The sequence below is a fragment of the Neopelma chrysocephalum genome, unplaced genomic scaffold (genome assembly GCF_003984885.1).
Source record: "Neopelma chrysocephalum unplaced genomic scaffold, ASM398488v2 Primary Assembly neopelma1_65, whole genome shotgun sequence".
Taxonomy (NCBI): domain Eukaryota; kingdom Metazoa; phylum Chordata; class Aves; order Passeriformes; family Pipridae; genus Neopelma; species Neopelma chrysocephalum.
Window position 1 is genome coordinate 6,513,474 of NW_020897722.1, and position 24,877 is coordinate 6,538,350.

At 44.2% G+C, this 24,877-nt stretch overlaps 1 protein-coding gene across 1 annotated transcript in view; it reads right to left on the reverse strand.

Moving 5' to 3' along the window:
* FAM20C (FAM20C, golgi associated secretory pathway kinase) overlaps window positions 1-19,066 on the reverse strand; it is a 58,431-nt gene extending 39,365 nt beyond the window's left edge. Inside the window, exons 1-4 of the mRNA XM_027683454.1 lie at window positions 18,310-19,066; window positions 17,282-18,029; window positions 15,337-15,512; window positions 6,516-6,594 (exon numbers count right to left, since the gene is read on the reverse strand). Coding sequence (XP_027539255.1) covers window positions 6,516-6,594; window positions 15,337-15,512; window positions 17,282-17,808 — 782 coding nt within the window. The 5' untranslated portion in view covers window positions 17,809-18,029; window positions 18,310-19,066. The remainder of the gene's footprint in view (window positions 1-6,515; window positions 6,595-15,336; window positions 15,513-17,281; window positions 18,030-18,309) is intronic.
* Between the last annotated feature and the right edge of the window lie 5,811 nt (window positions 19,067-24,877).

A 24,877-nucleotide genomic window follows, 5' to 3' on the forward strand; every position in this document is an offset into this window, starting at 1 on the left:
CTAAACAGACCTTTGAGCTACCTGGACTTGGCAGACTGGGGTCATTTCACAAACATGTTTGCAGAATTTGAGAATAAACTGCTCCTGAGCTGGATGGGATTGATCAATATTTCAGTCAGCAGTTGCTGAGCTGTGGCAAGGGAAAATGCAGTGCACGGTGACAGACAGACACTGGATTTCACTGCTGTCCAGGGCCATTAGTCAGACTCCATCCTGATCCAGCTACCCTTGAAGTAACCACAAATTTTCCAATCTGCATAAATGAGATTTGGACCAGAGGCACTGCTGAGTCCTAGGACACAATTTGCATTGAAATACTGAAGAAGTCTGATCTGATGAACTGGATTAGTTATAAAAGAGAAAAACAGTTCATGCATAATATAGCAAAAGTTAAAGAAATAAAATACTACACAGCAACCTCCACTGTCCTCCTTTAGGATCACATTCAGATTCATGCACTTTAAATATCAAGAGATATAACTCATCCAGTTAACTCCAGATTTATTCCTGATACAAGTACAATCAAATCTGCATATCAGTCTCACTCAGGTAAACATTTCAGCAGGGATTTGGTAGGCAAGGATTTGAATGCCCTTAAAAAGCCCTAAATCTCATGGATGAGGCCCACAGAATATCTGATTACTGATTATTACTTCCAGCAGCAAAGAAAGCATTTCTTCTTCATGATGTAACATGACAGCACTCCTCGCAATTTTAAAATACACCTACATAAACTGAATGCTGGGATTATCAGACTCAACCCTTCCAACCAGTTTATTCAACTTTAGGTCTCCAGTAACCCACCCTGCACAGAACCAGTGTTCTCCAGTGACTGGTGCAGTAACACAGCTTAAGCCAAGGGACAAATCTCAGCTGCTGGGCTGCACTTTGACCAGTGGCTGCTCAGCTGGGTTTCACACAGCACATTCCAACGTGCCAAAGTGTTAATCCTCGAAGGCTTCTAGCATAGCAGCTACTGGATGCATATCTCTCTTCTCTCGCAGCTCAGAGAAAACATTGCAATTTGATTTAATTGCTATGTTGACTTATAACAGTATGTTTATACTGGATGCCTGCCAGCTCACATGCAACAGGTTGGCAAAATGTATTTCCTCAAAACAGCATGAGATGCAATGTAATAAGGAAAGCAATCTTTCAGCTGCCTCGGTTCTGGAGTTCGTTTGAACTCCTCTGACTTGGAAGCAATGCTACCAATTCAGAAGGATTACACCAGTCTAATTGATATGATAATCAGGCCTGGAGGCTGCACTTCCCAGGTACAACAGCCACACTGCAACTTGGAAAAGGGAATATAACTGCAGGAAATGAAAGCGATTAACAGTTGTTTGTATTATGGGGATTATTTGGCCTATTTAATATCCCTATCAAAAGATGCATTATTTGTTGAACAATCCTAAAAGGAAATCAAAGAGAAACTTGAAGAACGTTTCTAATCCTTTGTCACTGTAAGTATGACATCTAAAAGCCAGTAAAAAGCTGGGCTTTGACAATTGAAACAAAAATCATAGAATCATTTAGGTTGGAAAAGACCCCTAAAATCATTGAGTCCAACCACTAACACAGCACTGCCAAGCCCAGTTGTTACCCCAACACACTGTGTTCAGCACTACACCACATCCCCAAGTGTCACCTCCACATCCCCAAGCGCCACTCTCAGCTTCCCCATGACCTTGGCTGCCATGTTTCAGCCCAGCTGACAGCACCTATGTCTTTGAGCCAAAAGGGAGCTACAGGAACTTTACAGAAACAGAAAGGTGGGTGTGCTTGTTTCATTTCCCAAGAGCACCAGCTTTGCCCTAGGCTGTGGCTGCCCACTGGTTTTGTGGCTGGTGCTGGGATGGGTCAGGGCTCTGAACGTTCAGGAACATAGAGATGCTCCCAGTGGGCAACATTATTTAGCAAGTTTCAGGAGGGACAGCAAGGGCAAAAGTTACAAAAAATGTAGTCAGCAGTGTTTGATAAGTTAATGAAGGAGACAACCAACTGTGATTCAAGGACACTTCATTTTTTGACCCCAAAGTCTCCTCTGGCCTGGTATCACCCTCATGCTGATTGGTTCTCCTTCACTAAAGACTTTAACTGTGAACTTCATCTACTGAAAGAAACAGCCATGTGGCTCTTACCGATACTGTATTGTGACTTATAATACCAGAAGGAAAGAAAAAAGATGTTAAAAATATCCAGTAAAATCTAAAGTTGGAACAGAACTGGCTTTTATCTGTTTCAGCCAAAAGCAAGTTCACTAGATACAGTAGTATTTCTTTCAATGGAACAAATAAACCTCAAAGATTTTATAATGAATACCCCTTCTGCACATTTGTACAAAGCAGTCTATAAAACTGGGAATTAGAGATGTCATTCTTAAACACAGATCACAGGACACTTTGCTCACAACTCCAGTAACTAGGTATCATTTTCTATTGGATCCTATTTGGCTTTTCCATAAGGAACTGTAAAAACCTCTCTCAAAATCCTGGCACCAGTGTATGCAATAGGAATCCTAACACTGGCTCTGTTGGAGCAGAATTTCCCTCTTCAAGAATAAAGCCTTGGGAGGGAAAAAAATAGCATGTTGGTTTTGTGGCTCAGCCAGCTATTTAACTCCACAAGCTCACAGAAACAAAGGGGAACCAAATAAAACTAGAGAGCGTATGTTCCTTTTGGAGAAATGAGCCAAAACCCTTTGAAATTTATGGCTCTACCCATCCCTACCTGGTAAGTCATAGAGAAAGCTGCAACTGTGGATATCAGCAATCATGAAAATAGGTTTTATTATGCTGTATGTACAATACTAGTACAGTTAGACACACTAATCATGGGAGAAGGGGAGGTTGCTATTTTTCTTCTGTCCCATATGGTAATAATTTTGTATGATTGAACTGTTATGAGCTAAATAAAACTACACATTAAGTGTAAGATACATTGCAAACACATTAAATCTTCCCTGGAGTTTTAGCAAATACGTGCTTTTTCTATCATGCATTTAGACTTAGTAAAGGAATCTACACTGGGCCAGAGGATTTATAAATAGATTTGGCTTCCTCTGCAATACTTTATGGGCCATTATTTCAGAAATGAAGATTCAGAGCCACGAATAAATAAAATAATTGCAGCTGATCAGGCTTTATTTACTGCTATCACATTTCCCTGACTTCTACGCTTCCCTCCTCTCATTTGCTTCACTATCCTGAATCAATGACCAGATGAAGAGCTGTCAGTTAATGTCAAACACAGAGCATAAAAGATGCCAAAGGCTGATTCTGGTTTCACCACTTCCAAATCCTGCCTGGGCCTTTCCAGAGCTGGCTTTCTCCCTGGATAAATTCCACATGGAATCGGGAGGCTGGGAAAGGGCAGAGCCAGTCAGATGAGTTCTGCAGGGTCTCCACCAGTTTTCCAGGGAGCACATTTTGCTGTGACTCCTCTGCAGAAGTCATTGCCAAAAGTCTGGAGACCTCCCCTCCCTCTAGAAGATACCCTGCTGTGTCAGGGAAGGGTTGGTATGGTCTCCCCAACCTGCTGCAATCCCACTCAAAACAGGTATTATTCAGTTTAGAAGATACTGAGTACAGCTATGTACAGCAAAAACAGCTTTCCAGGTAGTTCAAATGAATCCAATCCAAGTAGAGACTGGCCTCATGTCTACATCTTACCCTCTGTGTACCTCACACCATGCAGCTTTCAGTACTTCAGACCTCAGACAGGATGGGAAACTCTGGATTATCAGTATTCCTTGGGATAAGGCTTGAAATCCTGCTGATGCCAACTCTGTTCTCTAAAGAACAGTGGCTTATTCCAGTTTAACATAGAGATGTAACTCACATTGCCCCTCCAGTACTAAGAGACAAACTGAGGCCCCAGTTATCATTTGCAGCTGGACATTCAGCACTATTTAATGGCCCTGTTACCCGGGGTTCATGAAGAAGGCTGCTTTTATGAAAAGGCTTATCAGCTCATGAGAAAGTGTAATTTCTGCTGCTTTGAAAAGCCATGGAGCTGATAACACAGCAACAACTGAAACACATAGGATGAACCAGGTGGAGACAACCTGACTATCCACCAAGGGCTTCCTTTAATGAGCTGATCTCAGAAGTAGCCACCAGGATGACATTTTATGGCTCTCAAATAAAAGTATTTGGAAAAAAAAAATTGTCCTTTACACTATCAGTCCTGATGATCAGAGATGTCTGTCCCTGATCTGTGAGCTCCCTACTGCCTCTTGCCCTGGGAAAGAACAACCAGCTTTGTGAAGCCTCAATCAAAAGGATACCCTGTAGAAAGGAGAGAGCACCAGGAACAGCCTGGAAAGTATCTAGGGAGTGAAGAAGATCCTACAAGAAGTCTCCTAGATTTAAAGCCTGGGGTTTTTACTAATTATTTTTATTTTGTTCTAGGCTGCTTATTTCTGTATAAAGAAATGATGCTGCAAACCTCTCCAAGAACATCAACCTCAGTCCATAAGGCAGTGAAAGAGGCCAATGGGACCAGATGCCAAAGGAGCCAGGAAGATTTACGCTGGGTGAGCATCTGGCTCCCTGTTCCCTGTTATCAGAATGAAGACAAATGCTTGCAAACACCCTTATTCAAAATCACTAATGTGTTCAGTGACGCTCAGCACAACTGCAGCAGCATTGCTCCTGTAAGGTCTGCTGACTGGAACAGCAGATGCTGAGTGCTTCTTCCAGGGGTATATGTGATGCAAAGAGCAGTGAGAAAACAGGGCACTGCTGCCCCTCAAATCAAGCAAAGGGAATGATTAAGACATCATCATTTTCTGGTTTTGTTCTAGTGGATGGTAGTAATTGCTTCTACACAGGAATGTGGCTACACCTCTATTGTCATCCATCATCCTGCTGAGGCTGTGTATAGCACAGTAGCAGTGGCAAACTTTTGATTTGACCTCATTAACATTCCCAGAATTACAATGTCATACCAATGATAAAGACTGAGATTATCTGCATCTGAGAAAACAGAGAAGGAGCAAATCACACACTATGTAAAAAGCCAACAGTGCAACCACGACTCTGCCAAATACTTAAAGGCTGCTTGAAACCCCCTTGGGTTCTTGATTTTGCACATGGGACAAGACACAACTAGGAATTGTGCCTATACACATCAAACTTGCAGATAAAGGGGATGGGTTCATGTACTGGTGACCTGAAAATTTGGGGAGAGGACAGGGAGAGGAAGGACAGATGCTGGAGCAGATGCTCTCTGCTACCACCTTCCCTCTGACTTGTCAGTATTGTCTGTGCTTCCTCCAACCTCTCCCAGGCAACCAGAGATCCACTGAAAACAAGGAAAAATTTGTGTGCAATTGAGAAATAACAAATTTGCACAAATGCCTTGTGCTGCCTGAAAGTTCATAGGATTTCCTTGTGATTCCCAGGACAGATGCACATAGGGAGTGTTCCTCCACAAACTTGGGTTGAGGGGAAATGGGACCAATTCTTTGGCCCTTCTGCAAGTCAAACAAAATCAAGTCAAATCTGTACTTTTCTGAAGTCAATCTATAGCAAAATCTATAGTGAAATAGGGAATTTCTCAGTCTCCAGCCAGCAGCTTCCTTCTGAGCTGTGCTCCCCACTACAGCTCTAACACAATGCCAACACATATTCCAAACCACTCATTCTCAGTTACTTTAGTCTTTTATGGACCATCATAGAGAAAATTAACTGAACTTCCCTACAGTGGGAACAAAAGAAGGAAATGAATTTATTATTCCAGTGGTACCCTTGACACAGATACTGAGTAGCTTCATTAAACATTTTGCAGCCCAGAGCATCTTTGATGAACTCTCTACAATAAGCAGAGTCATTTTCCTTATTACAACACAAACATACAGGTCAGGATTCAGGAGTCATTTACATCTGCTTTGTATTTGAATAACTTATCTCAGTGGGACCTGGGCAGGCACAAGTCAAGGCCACATAATCCTAGTCCTTCCCTTTCTCTCCAGAGTCATTACCTTGCAGTACCACTCTCGGATAACCTCATTTTCAGAGACTCAGCATAGCCACCGTCAAATGACTAATACAAGCCTTTAACACAAACAACAATAAATCAACTGATTAAATTATAATTTATCAGACAAATACTATTTAGCTCTTCCCAAAGCTGTTCTGAACCACCTCTCTTGTCTGGCCATGTTCCAGAGGAGCACTGACACTAGATAAAACTCAGACCTGTGCAGTAAGTTTATATAGGAAAGAAATGCTGAAAACATCTTGTATTTATGATGGGAGATTTCACAGAGATCAGAGTGAATAACATTCCTGACAAGACTCTAATGTCTCTGAAGCCTCCTCAGCATCTCTTCCAAAGACCAGTCTAGCAGAACAAGGTATCAACAGATCCCGAAGCTCCAGACTCAGGAACAAGCCTCAGGAATGAGACACGTTAACCTTGAGAGATACTACAGCAAACTTTTAACAGCTTAGAAAATGGCTATTCCACCCCAATTTCACTTAACAACACACACTTCTTTGACTTACTTCATTGGTTTGAACAATGCTTGTCCATAGTTCTGGAATGTCATGATCAGCTTCAGCTGGGTGCCTCCTGATTTCATCGCTGGGGGGAAAAAAACAAAACTGTTTTAAAATGCAACATGTGGATCTACTTAATTCAGCTTCCTTGAAACCAAATCATATCTATTTTGCTCTGTATTAGATGCAGCACTGTGGCACTGGAGCACAAAGCAGGGTAATCCTATCTGGACAAGAGATTATCAGAGCACAGGGAAGGGCTTTGGGCTGCTGACCAGGACTAAACACAGATTGTATTTCCTGACACATCTTTGTCTTCTTCAACTGGCCACTGTGGGCTCCATAAGCACCCTGACTGAACAGCACGGATAGGAACAGACCATTGGAGTCTTGTTTTCTCCATCTTCAATTGCTCTCAGAGTTCCTTTTAACAAGGGACACACATTGGGAAAGGAGACGGGGTGCTTTCAAAGACATCTGCGGCTGGGATGTACAGTCCAATGCACAGCAGACATCTCCTTAATTAAAAGCACGAGCAGATACTGCAGCAATCTTTGATCACTGCTGTGATTTTATTAATGGTTGCTGAGCAGTAGAGATATGTAAATTCACCTCCTCTATGCACAATGGATTTGTATCCAGCCCAGCTATTAACTTCAAGGGATCCCAAGGTGGTTCATACATAAGAGTGGAGCTGTGCAGAGCAGGTCCCTGGTTTGGCTGGGAGGGCAGGAGAGGACACATGGAGGCAGCAAGGACAGTGGCCCACACTGCACACTGAGGGCTATGCTCACCTCCCAGCTGGGAGATAGCAGGAATTTAAGACTGATATTTATTCATACTAGTCTGAAAAATTTGGACAATACCACAGCAACAGCCAGATTATAGTGTTTCTAAAGTTGGAGTGATTTTTCTATATGTATAAGAATTCATAAAAATGCATTTTAATTGATGATAAGGCTACTTGAAAAAGATAAACATGAGACTTTGGCAAACAGCTGCTTTTTACTGCCTCATTCAAAAGTGCTCTGAATAAATGAAATGACCTATAGCCCAACTCCTTAATGTACTTCTGTGTTGGGAGAGGCAGGGCATGGCTGTCAGGGCTGTGTGGATGAGTCAGGCCTTTCGAGATGCTTTCTACGAATCATCAGATAATCAATCCCTTTCTTTAGAGTTCTGACAAAACTCATGTCAACTGGAGAACTACATAAATGTCAGGTTATCTTGCTCTGTAAATTTTGGCTTAGAGTTGCCCTTGTTCCACCTATATAGCTTGTATTTTTTTTCTCTAACCAATGCCATTGGTTGCACATCTTCTTAATTACTCATCTCTGTGTCTTATCACTGATAGGTCATCAGCTCTCTTTCAGCACTTGTAATCTATACTTTTGCAACAAAATGTTATGCAAATCTGGTTAGTGTAATTATACTTCTGGAATAAAATCCCTCTTGCCTTGCTGTTTTGCTGATCCCAGCCTTCTCTTGCATTTCCAGTTTATCCCAAAGGAACAAATTAATAATTAGAAATTAAAGGGCATTAAGCAATTTGCATTGACCAGGTAAAGCAGAAGCACGTGGCTTTCATGGATTAAACTCCTTCTTTTGTGCAGAACAGGTCAGTTGATCTGCACCTGAGGGGAGAAGGAGCACTAGGCTTCTTCATACCCAACCCACAGCCTGAGGGCAATGAGAAGCAGAAATCCTCCAGTCCAAAACCTACATGCGGTGCCCTGGGACCATCACACCCAGCTGTGCACTCTGGAAACACCCCTGGTGAGTCTGGACAGCAAGCAGGCAGCTGGAGCTGCCCTGGCCTCATGCCCACAGGGACACACAGGGCAGTCCTGACCACCTTCCCTGCCCAACCACTGTCAGAGGTGCAGGATTTCAAATAAAACACGGAATCACACAATGGCTTGGGTTGGAAGGGACCTTAAATATCAACTAGTCTAACCCCCCTGCAATCACAGCAATGCAAAGAAGAAGAAAAAGGGATGTTTCATCACGCCCTTTTCTAAGCACAAAGTTTTGGACACGCTAAGGCAACTGGTTTCCCAGAAAATTGAAGCCACTTGACAGATAATGATTTTGTTAGCAGCCAAACTCCACAGCGAGTATGTCATCACCAGGCAGGGAAACGTATGAAGAAGATTAACAATTCAGAGTAATTCTTCCATGAGACACACAAGCCTGGTTTCCTGTCAGAAGGAATTGAGCCGCAGTAAGACAAAAGCGTCTCCCTCGTCTTTTTGGATCCCTTGTATTGTGTTGCCTTAATTGGTTGCACCCGTGGCCTCGACCAAACACAAATTTTGCTGGCACGTTGTTCCTCCACTGCTGTGAGGAGCAAACTTTGGGCCCCTCCAAGCCAGAGGGTGACACTGGTGGGAATGGTGTCCCATCGTGCTTTCTGGCAGGGCATGCTGGAACCCACATGCATCATGGAAAACAGCCCATGCCAGAACTGCACCTTGGTTTCCCACCCCATCATCCAGACTTGCGTGCAGATATTCCCACTTTGTCTGCTCTGCCAGTGCCACAGATGTGCTGGTCAGGCTGGGTGTGATTCAAGGCCACCCTCCAAATGCAGACTAGTTAGAGCCCAGCATTGTAATCCCTGCACAGATGGAAACACCTAAACTGAGACTGTTCTTTTAAACTCAACAAGGCCCTTGCTGTACCTGTAAACTAAGTAGGCTTGGGCAAAGTCCAGGATGCCCAAATTTTGGGGTGGCAACGCCAGAAAAGAGAAGATCTCATTGGAGATGATTCACTCCGACCTCTAGGTCAGATCACTTCCCTTGTCCTGACTTAGCATCACATCTGCATACTGGCTTCCGTCTCATTTCCTGAGCTGTATTCCTGCAGGAACTCCCTTTTCTGCTCAGACCTCAGTTAAACACACCTCTCTGGCCATTTTGGCCAAATAACAGGAGCCCTGTCATCTTCCAGGGGTTTATCCCAAATGAACAGTGCTTGCTCATCTGGAGATATTCTTGTACCTTCATCTACTGCCCACAGGAACATTTCTGAGGAATGTATAATACCCAGAAGCAATGGATCCAATTCTCCAAGGAAGTGGAGGATGCTACACCATTGCAGTCTGTCACGTCTGATCAGCAGGCTTAGGGATTTTTACTAAGGCCCTGCAACACAAGGCTGTACTGACTCCAAGGGAACCACTAGTCACTCTCTAAATTCACCTTTCTTTTTTTTTTTTAAGGTTTTTTAATATACTGTAACATCACAGGTCACAAACAGCTCTGTAAAAGGCTTTATGAACCTGCTAGCTCACAACAGGCACTTCAAATCAAGTCTCATACAGCTCCTGGATGTACTGGCACACTGCTACAAACAAATCCCAATACCATCATTACTTTTCATCTTCAGGCAATTCAAAGCCTCTCTTTTCCCCCAAAGTAGAAGGAAATGGAAAGCAGCATTAACCTTTCCTGTTAACCCCGTGTAAGGGCTCTCGAGTGTGATCAGAAATCTTCCAACTTTAGAAAGCTTTGCAAAAAATTCCCTGAGAAATCTTTTTGCTTGAATGACTGGGATTAGAGTCTTGTCCAAAGATTAGTGAAATTGGTGGGATTCTCTCTGTTTTCTCTGTTAGATTTTGAATCAAGTCTGCAAAAATCCCCATTCCATTTACATCTAAGAGCCTGCTGTCATGGCCACATTCCATGTCTGCTACTTCCCCACCCTGTCCCCTCACCAACACAAGTCCTGAATTCCCTCCCTGAGCCAAACACACCATCCAATAAAAGATACCTTACCTATCATCTCTCAGTCATCTTTTTAAAACTGTATGCCACAGAGTTTCTGGCTACCATCCGGTACTAACTCCTAGTAGAGATACAATCCTGCCCAAAGGGATCTGACCCAGAAGAGTTTGGAATTTCAATTGGTCTGGCTTTCCAGCTCCTCTGGTTTACTCCATGATAGCCCTGGTCCTACCAGCCTATCTAGACCATATGGTTTTCTGAGGGAGAGTGAGAGTCCCAACAGGATCTTTGAACCTTTTCTGATTCTTTTGGTCAGAATCCAACAAACGTTTTAAAATATATTTAATTATGCAGCGCTAATGCCTGAGAAGTGAGATCCAGTCCCAGCCTGGGATGCAATTAACATCTGAAACAGAGGATGTTCAGATCCATTTTGGATTCCTATTTATAGATCAAGCTTAAATCTAACATAAACATGTTGATTGGCTTTAACAAGTAATGCTCTGCCCCAGGCTAGAGACATGGCCCTGTACGAGCAGTAAAGAACATATTTCAAAACAAATTCAAGCCCTCATTATCTCTTAATTTGTCCTTGTTCAGTCAGTTCTGCTAACTTGTTTTTAAAGGACTTTCTTGGTTTAGTCAAGAAAGTAAAAGACTTCTGCAGGGGAAGAGATCTGTGAAATTATTCTTAGGCTTTGTTGTACTTTTTAAGTCCCCTCCTTTCATCTGGAATTGTACATTAAATCAATCTGCTGACTCTTGGCAGATTCATTGTTTTCTTATACAGTAAATCAATGGTGCTACATTTCATTATGTTTTTCTCAAGTTCTCAAAAGCACTTTTTCCTTTCTTTTGGATGAGATTTTTACACTTTTCTTTAGAATCAGAATTTATGTGCAATATTTAGCATCTTGTCTTTTTCTTCTTTCCCCCCCTTTTTTTTTTTGCCTGCCTTGAAGCAGAGTCCACCTCAGGTAATTGCAGCATTTATCCCCTGCGTGAGTAATCTCGGAGGTTTGCTTTCTAATTACTGCCTGAACAAACTGAAGGCATCAGAGGTTCAGAAATTACCTCAGTCAGGTTTCCAAACCTTTACAACCAGAGGATTTAAAGAATCAAAAAATAAACCCCAGCTAAACAGAGGAATCACCAAGGCCTATTCTGCTGACAGGCAATCCCACAGCACAGCCCCTCTGGACAGCAATACAAGCAAGACCAAGCCCACGCTGCCCCTACAATGCACCATGCCAGAGTTGGTGTCAAGCTGCTGACAGTACTGCAACAATTATGCACAGACATCTTGTAAATATGCAAGAAAACAGCTAACTATGGTTATTTATGCATGCAATAAACAGTTATGAAAGGCAAAGGAAATGTGCAATTGCCTGTGCATGTACTTCTGAAAACCAGGCTTCAGTGCTCAGTGGAAAAGCAATTCTCTCTAGGCTCCTATTTATGGCAAGAGGAAATTTTCAGTGAATTAAATCAAATTAAGAGCTATCCCTTTATGCTGAACAAAATGAATAGGAAATATATATACTGATGCAGGGCGCAGAATTTATCCTCAGCCCGAGAGCCTGGGTAACCCTGTCCTTTTCCAGGCCAGCTCTAGGTGTCACTGTGGGAGCTGGATGTGATGCTCCTTCCCATCCATGGAATTGTTCCATTTAAACTTTAACATCAAGAAAATGTCACCTTGGTGCTCCCTGCTCTTGGGAATTGCTTCTGTCACCGTTTTCATTTTAAAATACCACTGCACGTTTCAGAGTCATGTGAGTGGTTCTAATAGACGTGGGAGATCAATCTGGTCACCACTCTCCCCCATAAATAATGCAAGCTGAGCAGAGAAATCACAGTGTGGCCAAAAAGGCTGTTTTGCTGCAGTTTGGATCTAATTACTGTGGGTATCAAGCAAAGCATCTAATTCTATTAGAGCCAAACTAAATCTGAATACTGGGAAGAAACTGGATAAAGCAATATCCCATTTCATCTAATGCATGTAACCCTGTATATTTAATTGTCCTGCTTGCTAAAAGAAGCCTGAAGACTGGGCACTGTAAAGGTTTCAATTTATTTTATACTCCTAAGCTGATATCTTCCCAGCTGCCTTAGAGGAAAAAAAACCAACAAAAAACCCAGCAAAAATGGACCGCAAGGAAAAAAAAAGACTAATTAGAAGATATGCAGGAGTTTGCAAAGAATGTTAACAGACCTATAAATGTCCTTTGGTCAAATATATTACTCTTTATTAATCAGCTTAAATGCTTTTGAATCCCTGTGCTGCTCTGCAGTAAAGCTGAAAACTGGCAGGAATTACATTAAAACATGTATTTTTAAACACCCAAAGAATTTGGAACATAAAATAAGAGATGCTGCATTGTGTAATAAATAATAAAAAAAGAAAGTATATTAACCTCCAGTCTCATCTCAAAAAATGTTAACAATATGTTCTTTCTTTTGTTGCAACCTGACAAAGCTCCCAAACCCCCACAGGGACAGACAATGAATGCTCCCACCAAAATTCAGATCCTGGCACCTCTACATCAGCAAAAGTCCCCTTTCCATTTCCATACACTTGATTTTAAACTGGGATTTATGTGTAGGAATCATTCTCTGTCAGTTACCACAGTGGCCAATACCAACACCAAATATACCTCATGGTTTAATTTATGGAAATTTTACTGATTCATTGCTAGAAACCATGGCTCTGTGTTTTTGTTAGAGGCCTAAGAGGCCCTACCATGCTCTTAAGAGCCTTGTTCAAACATTAACAGAGACAATCCCAAAGGGAATAGCTAATAGCAACCATAAATCTTCCTCTGTGGTCCCATGGCCCTTTCCCCTCGTTGATCTGAAAGCTCTATCAAAATCAGAATTAATGGAAACCCCATGACACATCTCTATGACACATTAGGTGAAACCATGGCCCCAGGGAAGCAAATGGCAAAACTTCCACTTACGTCACCAGGGTCAGGATTTCACTCCTATGTTTTATGAGGATAATGTTTTGCTGCTAGGATAATTGAAGCACAGAGTGGTGAAGCCACATGCCCAGAAGCACAAGTGAAGACCAAGCCCAGATGATCAAGTGAAGAGGGAGTACTAAACTATTATTCCTCGCTCCTACCTCCATTTTTCTCCCACCAGCTTCTATGTCCCTACATCAACCTTACCCATCCCACTGCTCTGAAGAAGTGACAGACTTCGTGGCTCAAACACTGCCAAGTTTGCTGCAAACACTGCTCTCCTCCTGCACAGACAACACAGCTGAGTTCTGAGGTGTTGAGGAGGTAAGTAGAAATCAATACACTCGGCAGCCATGCAGTACAAAACACTGCTACAGCCAGTGCACTTTGTGCAAGCCTCAAGAGATGGGCCAGGAGATGACTTGGCTGAGCATCACCTCTGCACAGTGCTGAGGACACTGCCTGGGCTCTGCTGCTCACTGTGGGGACAGGAAAGGGCACAGACTGCATCTTTCCCTCCTCAATGGATGTGCCCAAAGAGCAACGTCAACCCGTGTTACAAAGTGCTGGCTCAATCCCCATTTGCACGTGTCACTAATATTCCAAAAATCACTCGGTATTGAGGGGCGAGGTCAGGAAAGGTGAGGGCTATATCAAGGAGAAAACCATCCAGGCCATGTCCATACAGAGACTGCTGCTACCTGCAGTGTCACCTCTGAGCTAGGGAAGGGAAAATACATGGTTTAATTGTCAAACCCAACCTCCTTAGTGAATCACAGACTTTTGGGGACAGAAAAGCCAGAACAGGTTAATAAATGAGTCCACGTTTGTCATCTTTCATGAGTTACGTGTCCACTGGACCCTTGAATCCAACATGTGGGATGGCACCTGGATACCACAAAGTGCTTTATTCAAAATGCTGCCCCAGCAGAGCAGCGTGCTGAGCACAGCCACCAGGCAGCAAGATTCACGGAGGCAAAGCTCTCCTGTAGCAATCCCGCATTTTACACCTACTCCATCCCAACCGGCTAAATCAGCCCACTCTTGATGACCAAGGATCTCCTTTATTCCTGCTCAGCAGCCACTGTGATTCACACAATGGAAAATGTAAACCTTAGGGCTGCTTGAGCTATTCTTGCCCAGGCCATTTCCTGCTGAAGCTGGGGGAATTTTTGCCTTGCAGGGTTAAAGACCTGCTGACCTCATCCCACAGTGCCAACACACCATCAGCACTTTTACAGAGCTCCTGCTATTTCATCCCTCTGAAAGGGACTTTGCAACTTTGTGGTCAGCACAAGTAACTTCATTTTCTGCATGGTGGATGGAAACCACCGCCTGTGCTGCAGCTCCCTACCTCTGGAAACCACGGGGTGTGCATTTGTTTAGTATCCCAGGGCTTTCATTTGGGGACTGTGTCATTTTTTTCCCCCGTGCAGCTACGCGGCTAAATTCAAGGAGACACACACGTTGCCATTAAACAACCCTGGAGAAAAGCCCCGAACTGTGTCACCTTGTTTAACCAGAGCCAAAGGTTGACACGGGCACATCCCCGTTGTGGATTTACAAGCAGAATAAACAGAGCTGAACTCTGCTCAGCGGGAGGCTGGCTCGCCTGGAGCTCCCTGCGCGATGCCCAGGGAAGCTGCAGCTCCGGCAGCCGCAGAGCCCCGCGGTGCCGGATGCTCCCGCGGCCATCACTGCAGGGCTGCAGGTCAGCCGCCTCTCCTTCCTCGGGAACACGAGGCTGTGCCAGACACAGCCTTTTCAATAATAACCAGCTAATAATACAAATCCAGCTTGTGCAAGATGCCATCTGATTTTTGCCATCCTTTTCTGTTTTATTATCATATTTATTTTAAATAACTAAATAGGGCACTTTCAGCCTGATTGCGACTGAAAGATCTCTGAAATGAATGGGGTTTGCCTTGCTGGCAGATTTGGCAATTATTCAGGTCATACAGAGCTGGCAATATCTCCTTATGTTTAACAGGGAAAATGAGCAGAGAAGTAAGGAAGCAATGTTGTAGGGACACCAGAGAGAAGCCATGCAAAATATTTATATTCAAACAACGAGATCCTAAACAAAGAGCAAATAATAATAAACAAATAACATATATCCAAACATACCAACACTGGTTATCTTTTGGGAGACAAGGTCTTGTAGTAAAGCCTCAATTGCAGGATTATGTCTGGAATACAACTCGTACCGATTAATGCCAATGTGGAATTTTAACCAGTTTGGGTAGGAGTCTATGGAGGTTTCTCCTGTTGGCAAAAATTCTTCATGATGATCTTCATTTTGCCTACCACCAAAAAAAAAAGAAGAAAAAAACAACAAAACCCAAAAATTGAGGAGAAAGAAATAATGTTACAGTTTGTAACATACATCAAGAAACAGGGCTTCAGAATGTGGCAACTTGGAAAGGCAAAGCACTACAGAGTGGGGAGAGGTCCCAGGTTTCTCTCTGCACCAGCTCCATGCCAGGAGTAGGCTCCCACGTGGGGTCAATGGGGAGATGGATTCTCACCTCCACTCATCCTGCCTGACTGAAAGGCCATCAAAGTCAGGAGCAAAACTCAGAGTGACACCACTGAGTGTTGGCAGAGCCCCTTATACAGCAGAAACACAGAGCTCAAGTTTTATCTCGTGTTTAGCTTGTATCATGTTACACAGAGCTTTTACAGGTCTGACTCAAAGGAGAGCATCATCCTGAATCTTTATTTAACAGGGACATGGAGCTGGGAACCCAGAGTGCAGCAGCAACCTGACCTGTGGTACCCAATGCTCCCACTCTCTCTCTTCATTCTTAAATAGAGATAATGAGAAGAAACTGGATTGCTCTGAACTGGTTGCTGAAGAACTGGCTGGTTTTGCCCCTTCCCAAGCAGTGGGATATTTCTACAGCAAAGAATTGTTTAATGACTATTACCTTCTAAATTTCATGTTAGTTCTGTGAACTTTGGCTGCAGCCACCACGGAAAATAAGTACAACAGGCAGCTGCATTGTGAACATCAATGATGATTTCACTGTTCACCTACTGAACAGACTATCCCATATTTTCTATCCAGAGTTCTCTGTGTTTACAGTCATCTCCAGATGTTCAGGCATTTGTGACTTTTTTTTTTTTCTCTTTTACTCTCAGAGCAACCAGAACTTTTTCAGGTTATTTCTCTTCACAGTCAGTTAGGATTATTAGATGGAAGAGGCCTGGACAATTCACATGCTCATGGGGCGGAAATCAGAATTATTTATCCTCTCTTTCTAAAGGTTTAGATCATGCTGGCTGCTCTGCAGCTTGACAGAGCTTTTGCACGGTACAATGCAGCTGTTTAAACATTACAATGTCAGTGTGTTTGGAAGAGGGTGCTGTTGTATTAGACAACCCTTTTGATTTTTCAGTCATTGAAATTTCTCAGCATTTCTTAGGAGCCAACAGGGCATACGATTCACAGAGGCAACTGGCTGCTTTGAAGGCTGGAGAGCAGCGGAGGTGTAGGGCACTGGGAATTAATTGAGGATGAAAAATGTAGCACAGATCTGATCCCGAGAGTGGAAATACCTGCCAGGATGAATGCCTTTGTGGTACTAGACCTTGCTTTTGAGAAAAGTTAATGTATTACTGCCTGGCCTCACTGCTCAGCCCCTTCACCTCTGAATGGGAGACTGGGAAGGTGGGAAGGTGCTGGAGAATAAAGCTCACTATGAGCTCACCCTCACACCGTTGTTCTTGCAACATCTGCCTCGGCGACAGCTGGAGATGGGGCAGACGGACCCTTTGGCCTCAGCGCTCCAGCCTTCCCGAGCTCCTGTGTTTATTCTGTATGTCATGGCATCTAATTTTTGAAAGAACACGTCCGGCCGAGCCTGTGAATGGTTTCCCTTTTTTCCCAGTGACCCCGAGTCGCTCAGTTTAACCCTCTACCCACTCCAAACCAGCCACGAGACCGCTCCTCGCCAGTGCCCGGCTAAACCCCGCGCTACCCAACGCAGGGCAGCGACACGGGGACACGCCACGTTCCCACTGGGGCACAACCGGAGCCCCGTGTGTGTCCCCCCCCCGGGGCACTCACCACTCGGGCTGCTCGGCCGCCCGCGGGTTGAACCTGATGTCGCTGTTGACATTGAAGAGCAGGTCGCCGTCGGCCAGCGGGGGCAGGGCGGCGCGGTACAGCGGGTGCTCGAAGAGGGCGGCCAGCGGGGCGGCGGCGGCGGCGGCGGCGGGGGGCGGCGGGCGCGGCGCCCCGGGGCCGATCAGCCGCCGCGTCCTCCCCGCCGCCGCCACCGCCCCCGCGCCGCCTCCAGCGCCTCCACCGCCCGCCGCCCGCTCCGCCGCCGCCTCCCGCGACTGCGAGGAGAGGTTGGAGGCCGGCTCGGCGCTGAAGTCCTGCAGGATCCGCAGCGTGTGCTTGCTGGGCCAGCGCGGGGCGGCGCGGGGCGGCGCGGCGGCGGCGGGCGGCGGGCAGGAACAGCCCGGGCGGCCCTCGGGCCCGCGGCGCTCCAGCCGCGGCAGGAGGTCGATCATGATGTGCATGGTGCAGGCGACGAGGAACACCATCAGGATGAGCACCCGGAACTTGCGGACCAGGAGCATTTTCATGGCCGGGGCGGCTGATGAATTACCGGGGGAAGGGGGAGGGAGGGGAGGCGGCGGCGGAGAGAGCCCGGGCGGGCGCGGGGCTGCCGGGCCCCCCCCGGGGCTCCGGGTTGCTCCTCTCGGGTCGGGAAGCGAGCGATCAAGTCAATAAAGTTACCTCCATAGGCGCCGAGAAATAAACAGGCTAAACCCGATAGGTCCTCATTTCTCAGTATCATCAAGAACTTGGGAGGGGGAGGGGAAAAAAAAAAAGAATAAAAGAAAAAAATAATAAAAAAAAGGAGCTCCGGACCGAGCCTTTAAAATCAACAGGAAAACAATGCCAGCGGCATGGCAATATAGAAAGCCATCTGTTCACGATTTCTCCTTTTTATTACAGGGATCACAACAAATACCGAGAACTGACTCTTGGAGAGAAACCGGCATCAGACACTGGCGCTGATTAAATAAAATTTAAAAAAAATACGGGGAGGAGGAGGGGGGAAAGAAAAATATTAAGAAAACCTGTGCGGAAAGGCGACAGAAGAAAAAAAATCATCCATAATATTTGGCTGTGCTGGAAACGCTGACTCCCTTCCCTTGGATTTGAGCAGTGATGCAGCAGAAGCGCTCTCCGCTCGCTCTCGCTCCCTCTCTTCTCTCAGACTCTTTAAGAACATTGGCTGGAAAATCATTTTCTTAGAGCAGTTCCAGTTTCTTCGTCCATCGCGTCCAGTGCTTGGGAGAGATTAGTATGTTCAACTGAGATCGAGTCTGGGTGGCTGCTGTATCCGAGCTGGGCTTTTGCTTTGGCTTGGGTTGGTTTTTTTTGGCTGCAAAACTGTCTGATGGCACAACTGCAACATAAAGGTTAAATATGGCACAGAAAAAAAAGAGGGGGGGAGAAGGAAGGATTAGAGGAAAGAAACTAATATAAATCAGTAGAGGTTCTTTTTAGCGAAGAGGTCTTTGATCTCTGCTGGGTCTTACAGATCTGCCTTTTAGAGAGAGAGAGAAAGGAAGAGAGAAGGGGGGAGAGAAGGAAAGAGGGGGGAGAGATCTTTGGCAGGTGCAGAGTGAAAACCTCTTTCAGCTACACTGAATTCTGGAGACTGGTTGGACTAGTAGCTCTGCAGCTCCAGCTTTCAGTGGGTGTGTTAAATATTATGAGCGAGCCATGATTCCTGCCTTCCTCACGTCATAGTTAGGAGATTGGCTAAATAAACGCTACAGTGATAGTAACAGGAAAACCTCAACCAAAAGCGGGGTTTTTTTTCCCCTCCTCTCCTCCCTTCTTCCCACCCCCCTTTTCATTCTACTGCAGCTCCAACTGGGGCAAGGAGAGGGCGTCTGTTCCACAAAGGTTTGGGAAAAAAATATTAAGGAAAAAAAAAAGTCGTAGGGGAGAGAGGAATCTGCACTAACAGCATTGCGAAGCTGGAGCGCGGTCCGTGCCCTGCTGGGATCAGCGATTCTGCTCCGTCATTGCCCGGGCTGGAAGTGGCGCATCGCCCGCTCCCCTCGCCCCCAGCCCCGGCAAGGTCAGCCCGTCAAACCATGTGCTCCGCTCCCTCCCGAGGAACAGCCTTTCCTTCTAATCCGCGATCCTGCGGGCTGTGATAATCCGGGAGCGTGCTGCCCTCTCTCCTGCTGCGTTCGCTGCGCAGTTGGCTCTGGGTGGCCTTAAGGCTAATGGAAGTGGTGGTCTTGGGGCCAGGACAGCCCAGGGAGAGCTGTTGACGGTTGTCTAAGGTTGAGGGCACTCTGGAGGAAGGAACAAGCTACTCCTGATCTTCAGGTGATCAGGCAGGGATGCTCGGAGCTGCTGATTTTTGTCTTTGGGCAGGGATCTGCCTGGAGTTTATGGTCCATAGCAGGGCTCAAATGATTGTCAAGTGGGGCTGCAGGAGGAATGAAAAAGGTAATGTTCTTCCTCCAACCCACCACCACCTTTCCACAGAATCATCTGAATGCTGAATGTGCTGGTCCATTTTTCCCTGCATTAAGCAACATTAAAGTATTTATTTTTGTCAAAAGGTATTCCCCCACCTGATAGGCTTCATCCAGCACTGTTCCCTCACTGGGTGTTTCTGCAAAGCCCTGTGCTCTGCACTCCTCTGAAGCACATCCATGCAATGTTATCGTGTTTTGCACAAGGGAAATCACTGCTTTTCCAACAGGAAAAGAAGATTGATGAAAAAAAAAGACCTGATGGGGCCATGATCCTATGGACTGCTCTGTACCTTGAGGAGAAACAACACCTGCTGCCCTAGGGGGACCTTGTAGTCCCAGAAGTACAGCTCCCTGTAGATGCAGCACTTTGATTCCCATGGAAGCCATTATGTCACCCTGGATCCTTCAAGTACAAATGTACTTAATTGCGGCAAAATATTTTGCTACAGAGCCAGAAGCAAAGCTTTCCATATTTTTGCACTTTTTTCACCAAAATCAGCTTAGAAAAAGGCTTTGTGGACAGCTGACTATGCAGACAGTGACAATAGTTCCTTGTTGTCACTGCCTCCCACTGCTGCTAAATAGCAAGTCTGTATGGTCCTGCTTGGCAAATCGAGTTTGGTTCATAAGTCAACTACCTCCCCATGCAGTGAGCTAACATTCAGCTTATTTTAATCTAGTTTAGGAAGTTGGCATTTTAGGCCCATCAGGAGGAGCCTTGAAGTTTTGGTTCAGTTGGGGAACCCAGAGCTGCTGGGAGGGGATATGATATGTGATGGGTGCAGTATGAATGGCATATGGAAGACTATCTGTTTTGTTTTGGGGTTCTTTTTTTGCCTGCCTGTGGCTGTAGCCTTTCTCCTGCTGCTGTCTCGTAGGGAAATCAGCTGAACTGGGTTATCAATCAAGCCCAAGGGTACAAAAGGGGGCAGGTGGATGCTCGATCCTGTGCCTTGGGGAGCAGAGTGATGGAGGAGGGCAGCCAAAGGCAGTGCTCTGGAAGGTGTGAGTAAAAGGGATGTATTCCTTGTGTTACACTCTTTGCTGTGACTTTTTAAAAGAGATCTGAGTGAGGTGTGTGTAAGGATAGATAATATGACACATTGTCTGCTTTAGTATGGCACAGTGGGGTTTGTAGGCTGCAGGTTGGGGTTTTTTGCCCTACTAAAACTGAGGAGTGTAGTATTAGATGGGGGTGAGACTTATGTTGAAGATAAAGTTGCAAATTATTTAAATGAGTTCTTTAAGATAAAGTTGTTTGAATACATCTATTACTTTGCAGTAACAGAACATTGTGTCAAATGTGTTGTAACTCCACGTTCAAGAGTTATATAATGAAAGCGAGACTACCTTTGAAATACAATATAAGCAACTAAATGTAATTAATTACATGACTTTCAAAAGGTGAAATAACAGTACTGTGAACAAGTAACTGATTCCTTGAAGCTACATTTTTTTGTTCTCATCAATGTGACCTTTGGTGCTTATTGGCTATCCAGTTAAGTATGGTTTCCTCTAAACTGTGTCTGCCTGAGAACTCAATCTCCCTGACTCTTCTCTATGAGCTGTTTGTTCCTTAAGCCTTTTAGACATTTGAGTTTTATCTAAAGATGGGAGACTGGTGGATGTACCCTGTTCCCTTCTGTACCTGACCTTTGTGGACAAGTTTTGCTGCAACAAAAATGCCCTAGAGATGTGAATAAAGGAGAACTGTCTTATCTGTGCATTTCTTACCTCACCTTCTTTCTTCTCTCTTTTTTCTTTTTTTGGTGGGATGCAGAAGAACTGAGTCTCACTTTTTTGAGATTATACTTGCTACTTTGTAAATAGCATCCACACACTAGCAAAGTCAAAAATGTTGAAAATGTTGAAACAGCAAATGTTACCAGCAAGGGGTGGCTTGTGGTGAGGAAGCCACAGATTGTTGATGTATGAAGCCACTAGGATGTGTCAGGAGCTGGGGTGGAGGTCAGGATAGTGTGGAAATTGGGCAAGAGGTACAAGAGAAGGGGCAGGCAGACTCAGGGACCAGGTCTAAGCTATTCCAAGTCTAGTGCAGCTTCCCAGGACAACCTCATTGCTGGCCCTCTGCAAGTGTGAGCTTCATGCAAGAGAGCTTTTGTGTTTGTGCTGGGATGTGGGGTGTATGTGACCAACCCTTGGTAGGAAAAGGTTCCCTTTTCCTGCTGTAAAGGAAAAAATGGGGATTTGTTTCCAACCAGCTGGATTTCAGCCCTACATCCCTGTCTACATACCATGATGCCCTGGCCCCTTCACTTTCAGTGCAAGTGCAATATTTGCATGCAGGTTACCTCCCCTGGCTTCAAAAATTTGCCTTCAAGACTTGAATGGATGAGAAAACAAAAATTTCTGTTAACTGATGACTGTTGTTCAAGGTTTTCTTCAAGTGAGCTTTTAAGCAGCAAACTTGTGTGTGTAGAGGTGCAGGGTCTTTGTAATAATGCCTGATTTGGGTAATTTAAGAAGTTAGTTGTTTATTATTTTACTTCCCAAGGTCTTGGTCTCAGTAAGAAAAATATAAATATTTCTCCTTAACTAAACTCTATGCTTTCATATGGAATTCCAGTATGTGGCAAAGAGCTTTTCATTTCTGCTGTGCTGTGTTTTGGACCAGCATTACCCCCATAATTGCTGGCATTATGTAAACAAGGACATAATAAGTTCTTAATGGAATATTATTACATTAATAAATCACTGCATACAGCTCATTTCAATAATTTAAATGAAATCAAATCCCTTACATAGACTCTTTATTTTCTTTTTGGTCATTGAATTAAAATCTTTCCCCTGTTTTATTGAAGCATTTGAATGTCATTGGGAATTTCACATTGAATTGCTACAATCACAAGCCAAGATTGCTTTGGATCTAACTGGCTTTTTAATGTAGTATTACAAATTAACACCAGGCACTTCTTTACGTGTTCTACCTTTGCTTTTATTTAACAATACAGTCAAGAATTCGGGGGGGGGTATTTTCGTATATCCTGGCATTTCCTCATTGTTTTGTGCGAGAATTAGTAGCTTATCTGCTGCTGAAATCTGTGTAGATGTTTATTTTCCCTGGTTTTGTCTGCTTGCCTCACTGAGCAGTGACAATGGTCAGTGTACGTGATAGTGTATTCAGGTAAATAAATGAAGCATGGGTTGGGGTGAGTAAACACACCCAGCTATTATTTGCTGTTATAACGGTTTATAGCCTTCTGATGTAAAGCCTGAATGCAGCAGGGCAAGCTGTAAGTCAGGCCTGATTGCACATTTTCAATCAGTGTAATATTTTTATTGTTACTTCTAATGGAAAAATGGATTTTCCTTTCTGAAAACCTCCATCTATGGTGCTGGAGGTCCTGAGGGTATTACATGCCTCACCTGGCCCCTGCAGCGATGCTGCCTCGGGTGCTTTTCCTGTATTCCCTCTCTTTCCTCCCTCTGAAGATTCATGTGCTGACCTAATTTATTGGTGCTTTGCCTTATAAACGCAAATCACACTGGCAATCTAGTGGCTACTGCATATTAACCTCCCACACTGCCAAAATCACTTCTATCGCTAAGGAATATACTTGATACTAAACAGGAAGTAATTCCGTAAGCTTGATGTCACTGTTAATGTTTTTTGTGTATAAGGAATCAGTGATACATGTTTGAAGTGGTGTGCTCATATTTTTTTTAATAATGCATACTAATATTGTTTTGGTTGCCTTCTAGCCCAGGATTTTGTTAGCTATTTGATATTTTTTGAACGAATGTTGACCAAATCTCCACCCCCAATTCGAAGAGGCAGCGTGGCGACCCGCTCTTTCCCATGATGGTTTTTCTAAGGTTGACTGGAGGGACACTGAGCTGCAAGCCTGAGATAAATAGTGCTGAAAGTAGGGACATGTGATGGGCTGCCCATTACCAGCAGGGCTGGCTGGTACTGCCAAATCATCAGAGCTGGGCAGAGGGGGGCTTGTCCTGGAAATTCATCACCAGCCTCAACTGATTTCAGAAAGCTTCTAAATCCAGCCTTTTGCTTTGGAGTGTTCCCATTCTTTAATTTGGGATACAATATTCTGGATTATCTAAACCCTCAGGGATTTCTTGATAAACCTGTTGAAAGCACTGGACTCATTATTATATTAAGGCAAGGGAATGGGAGGCTTTTCTCTGCCTGTTTGTTACTCCTCAGCTGTTGCTGCTGCAGATCAAGGGTTGGCTCCTCAGCTGGGATCAGCTGGCCCCCATTTCAATGAAATGCCATCTAATTATATCAGCTGAGGATCTGGTCCACAATGCTTAATTCTTCCACTCTCTGGAACAAAGAACTGCCTGGCCATGCAAGAACAAAAACTGTTCTTGTCATTGCCAGAGCAATGGGGTTGGCCTGTGGAGGGATCACATTTGCTACAGTCATTCAAGTAGAGTAGTGATCTTGCATATAGCTACATTACAGAGGGGCTGAAAAATTACCTTCCTAAGTGGTAGGATGTCATAAAAAAAATTAGCTCTTAGGAGGTTGTGTTCTTATCTAAAAATTATCATTGAAACCAAGTCAAAACAGATTATATTGGCATGCATGACATAAAAGCTTGCACTGCTTGAGTTATCATAATTTCATCTTCCTATAGCAACTGATTCCTTCAAAAATAATTGTGATCAAATAACCTGTATTCCTTGTGGACTTTCTGAGTTAGTACATGAATCTTTTTTAAGTGTATAAAACATGGCTTGCTAAATTACACATGAAATAATTTTGCTTTTTTGTTGAAATTGAGGGAGCTCCATGATTTATGCCTGGAGAAAATGTGTCCTGATGCTAAAACAAGATGTAGTTACACATGCACATAGGAAGCTTCTGCCTACTGCAGTGTGCAGTCACACATGGACCCATTTGAGTGCATACAAAAACATGAATGCATGCACACATGAACAGCTTAATTGTATACTGAAGAATCTCCTCTGGGAGTTCTTTTTAAAATTTTTTTGTTGCAGTCTAATTTTAATTTGCTTGGATGTTTTGACATCTTAACTTGAGCTTTTTTTCCTCTTGGCTGGCTAAATTTTCAATCAGATAATTAAAAAAAAAACCCAACAAACAACTGAGGAAGTAAGAGAGCAAACCACAAGATGTTTTAAGCATGCC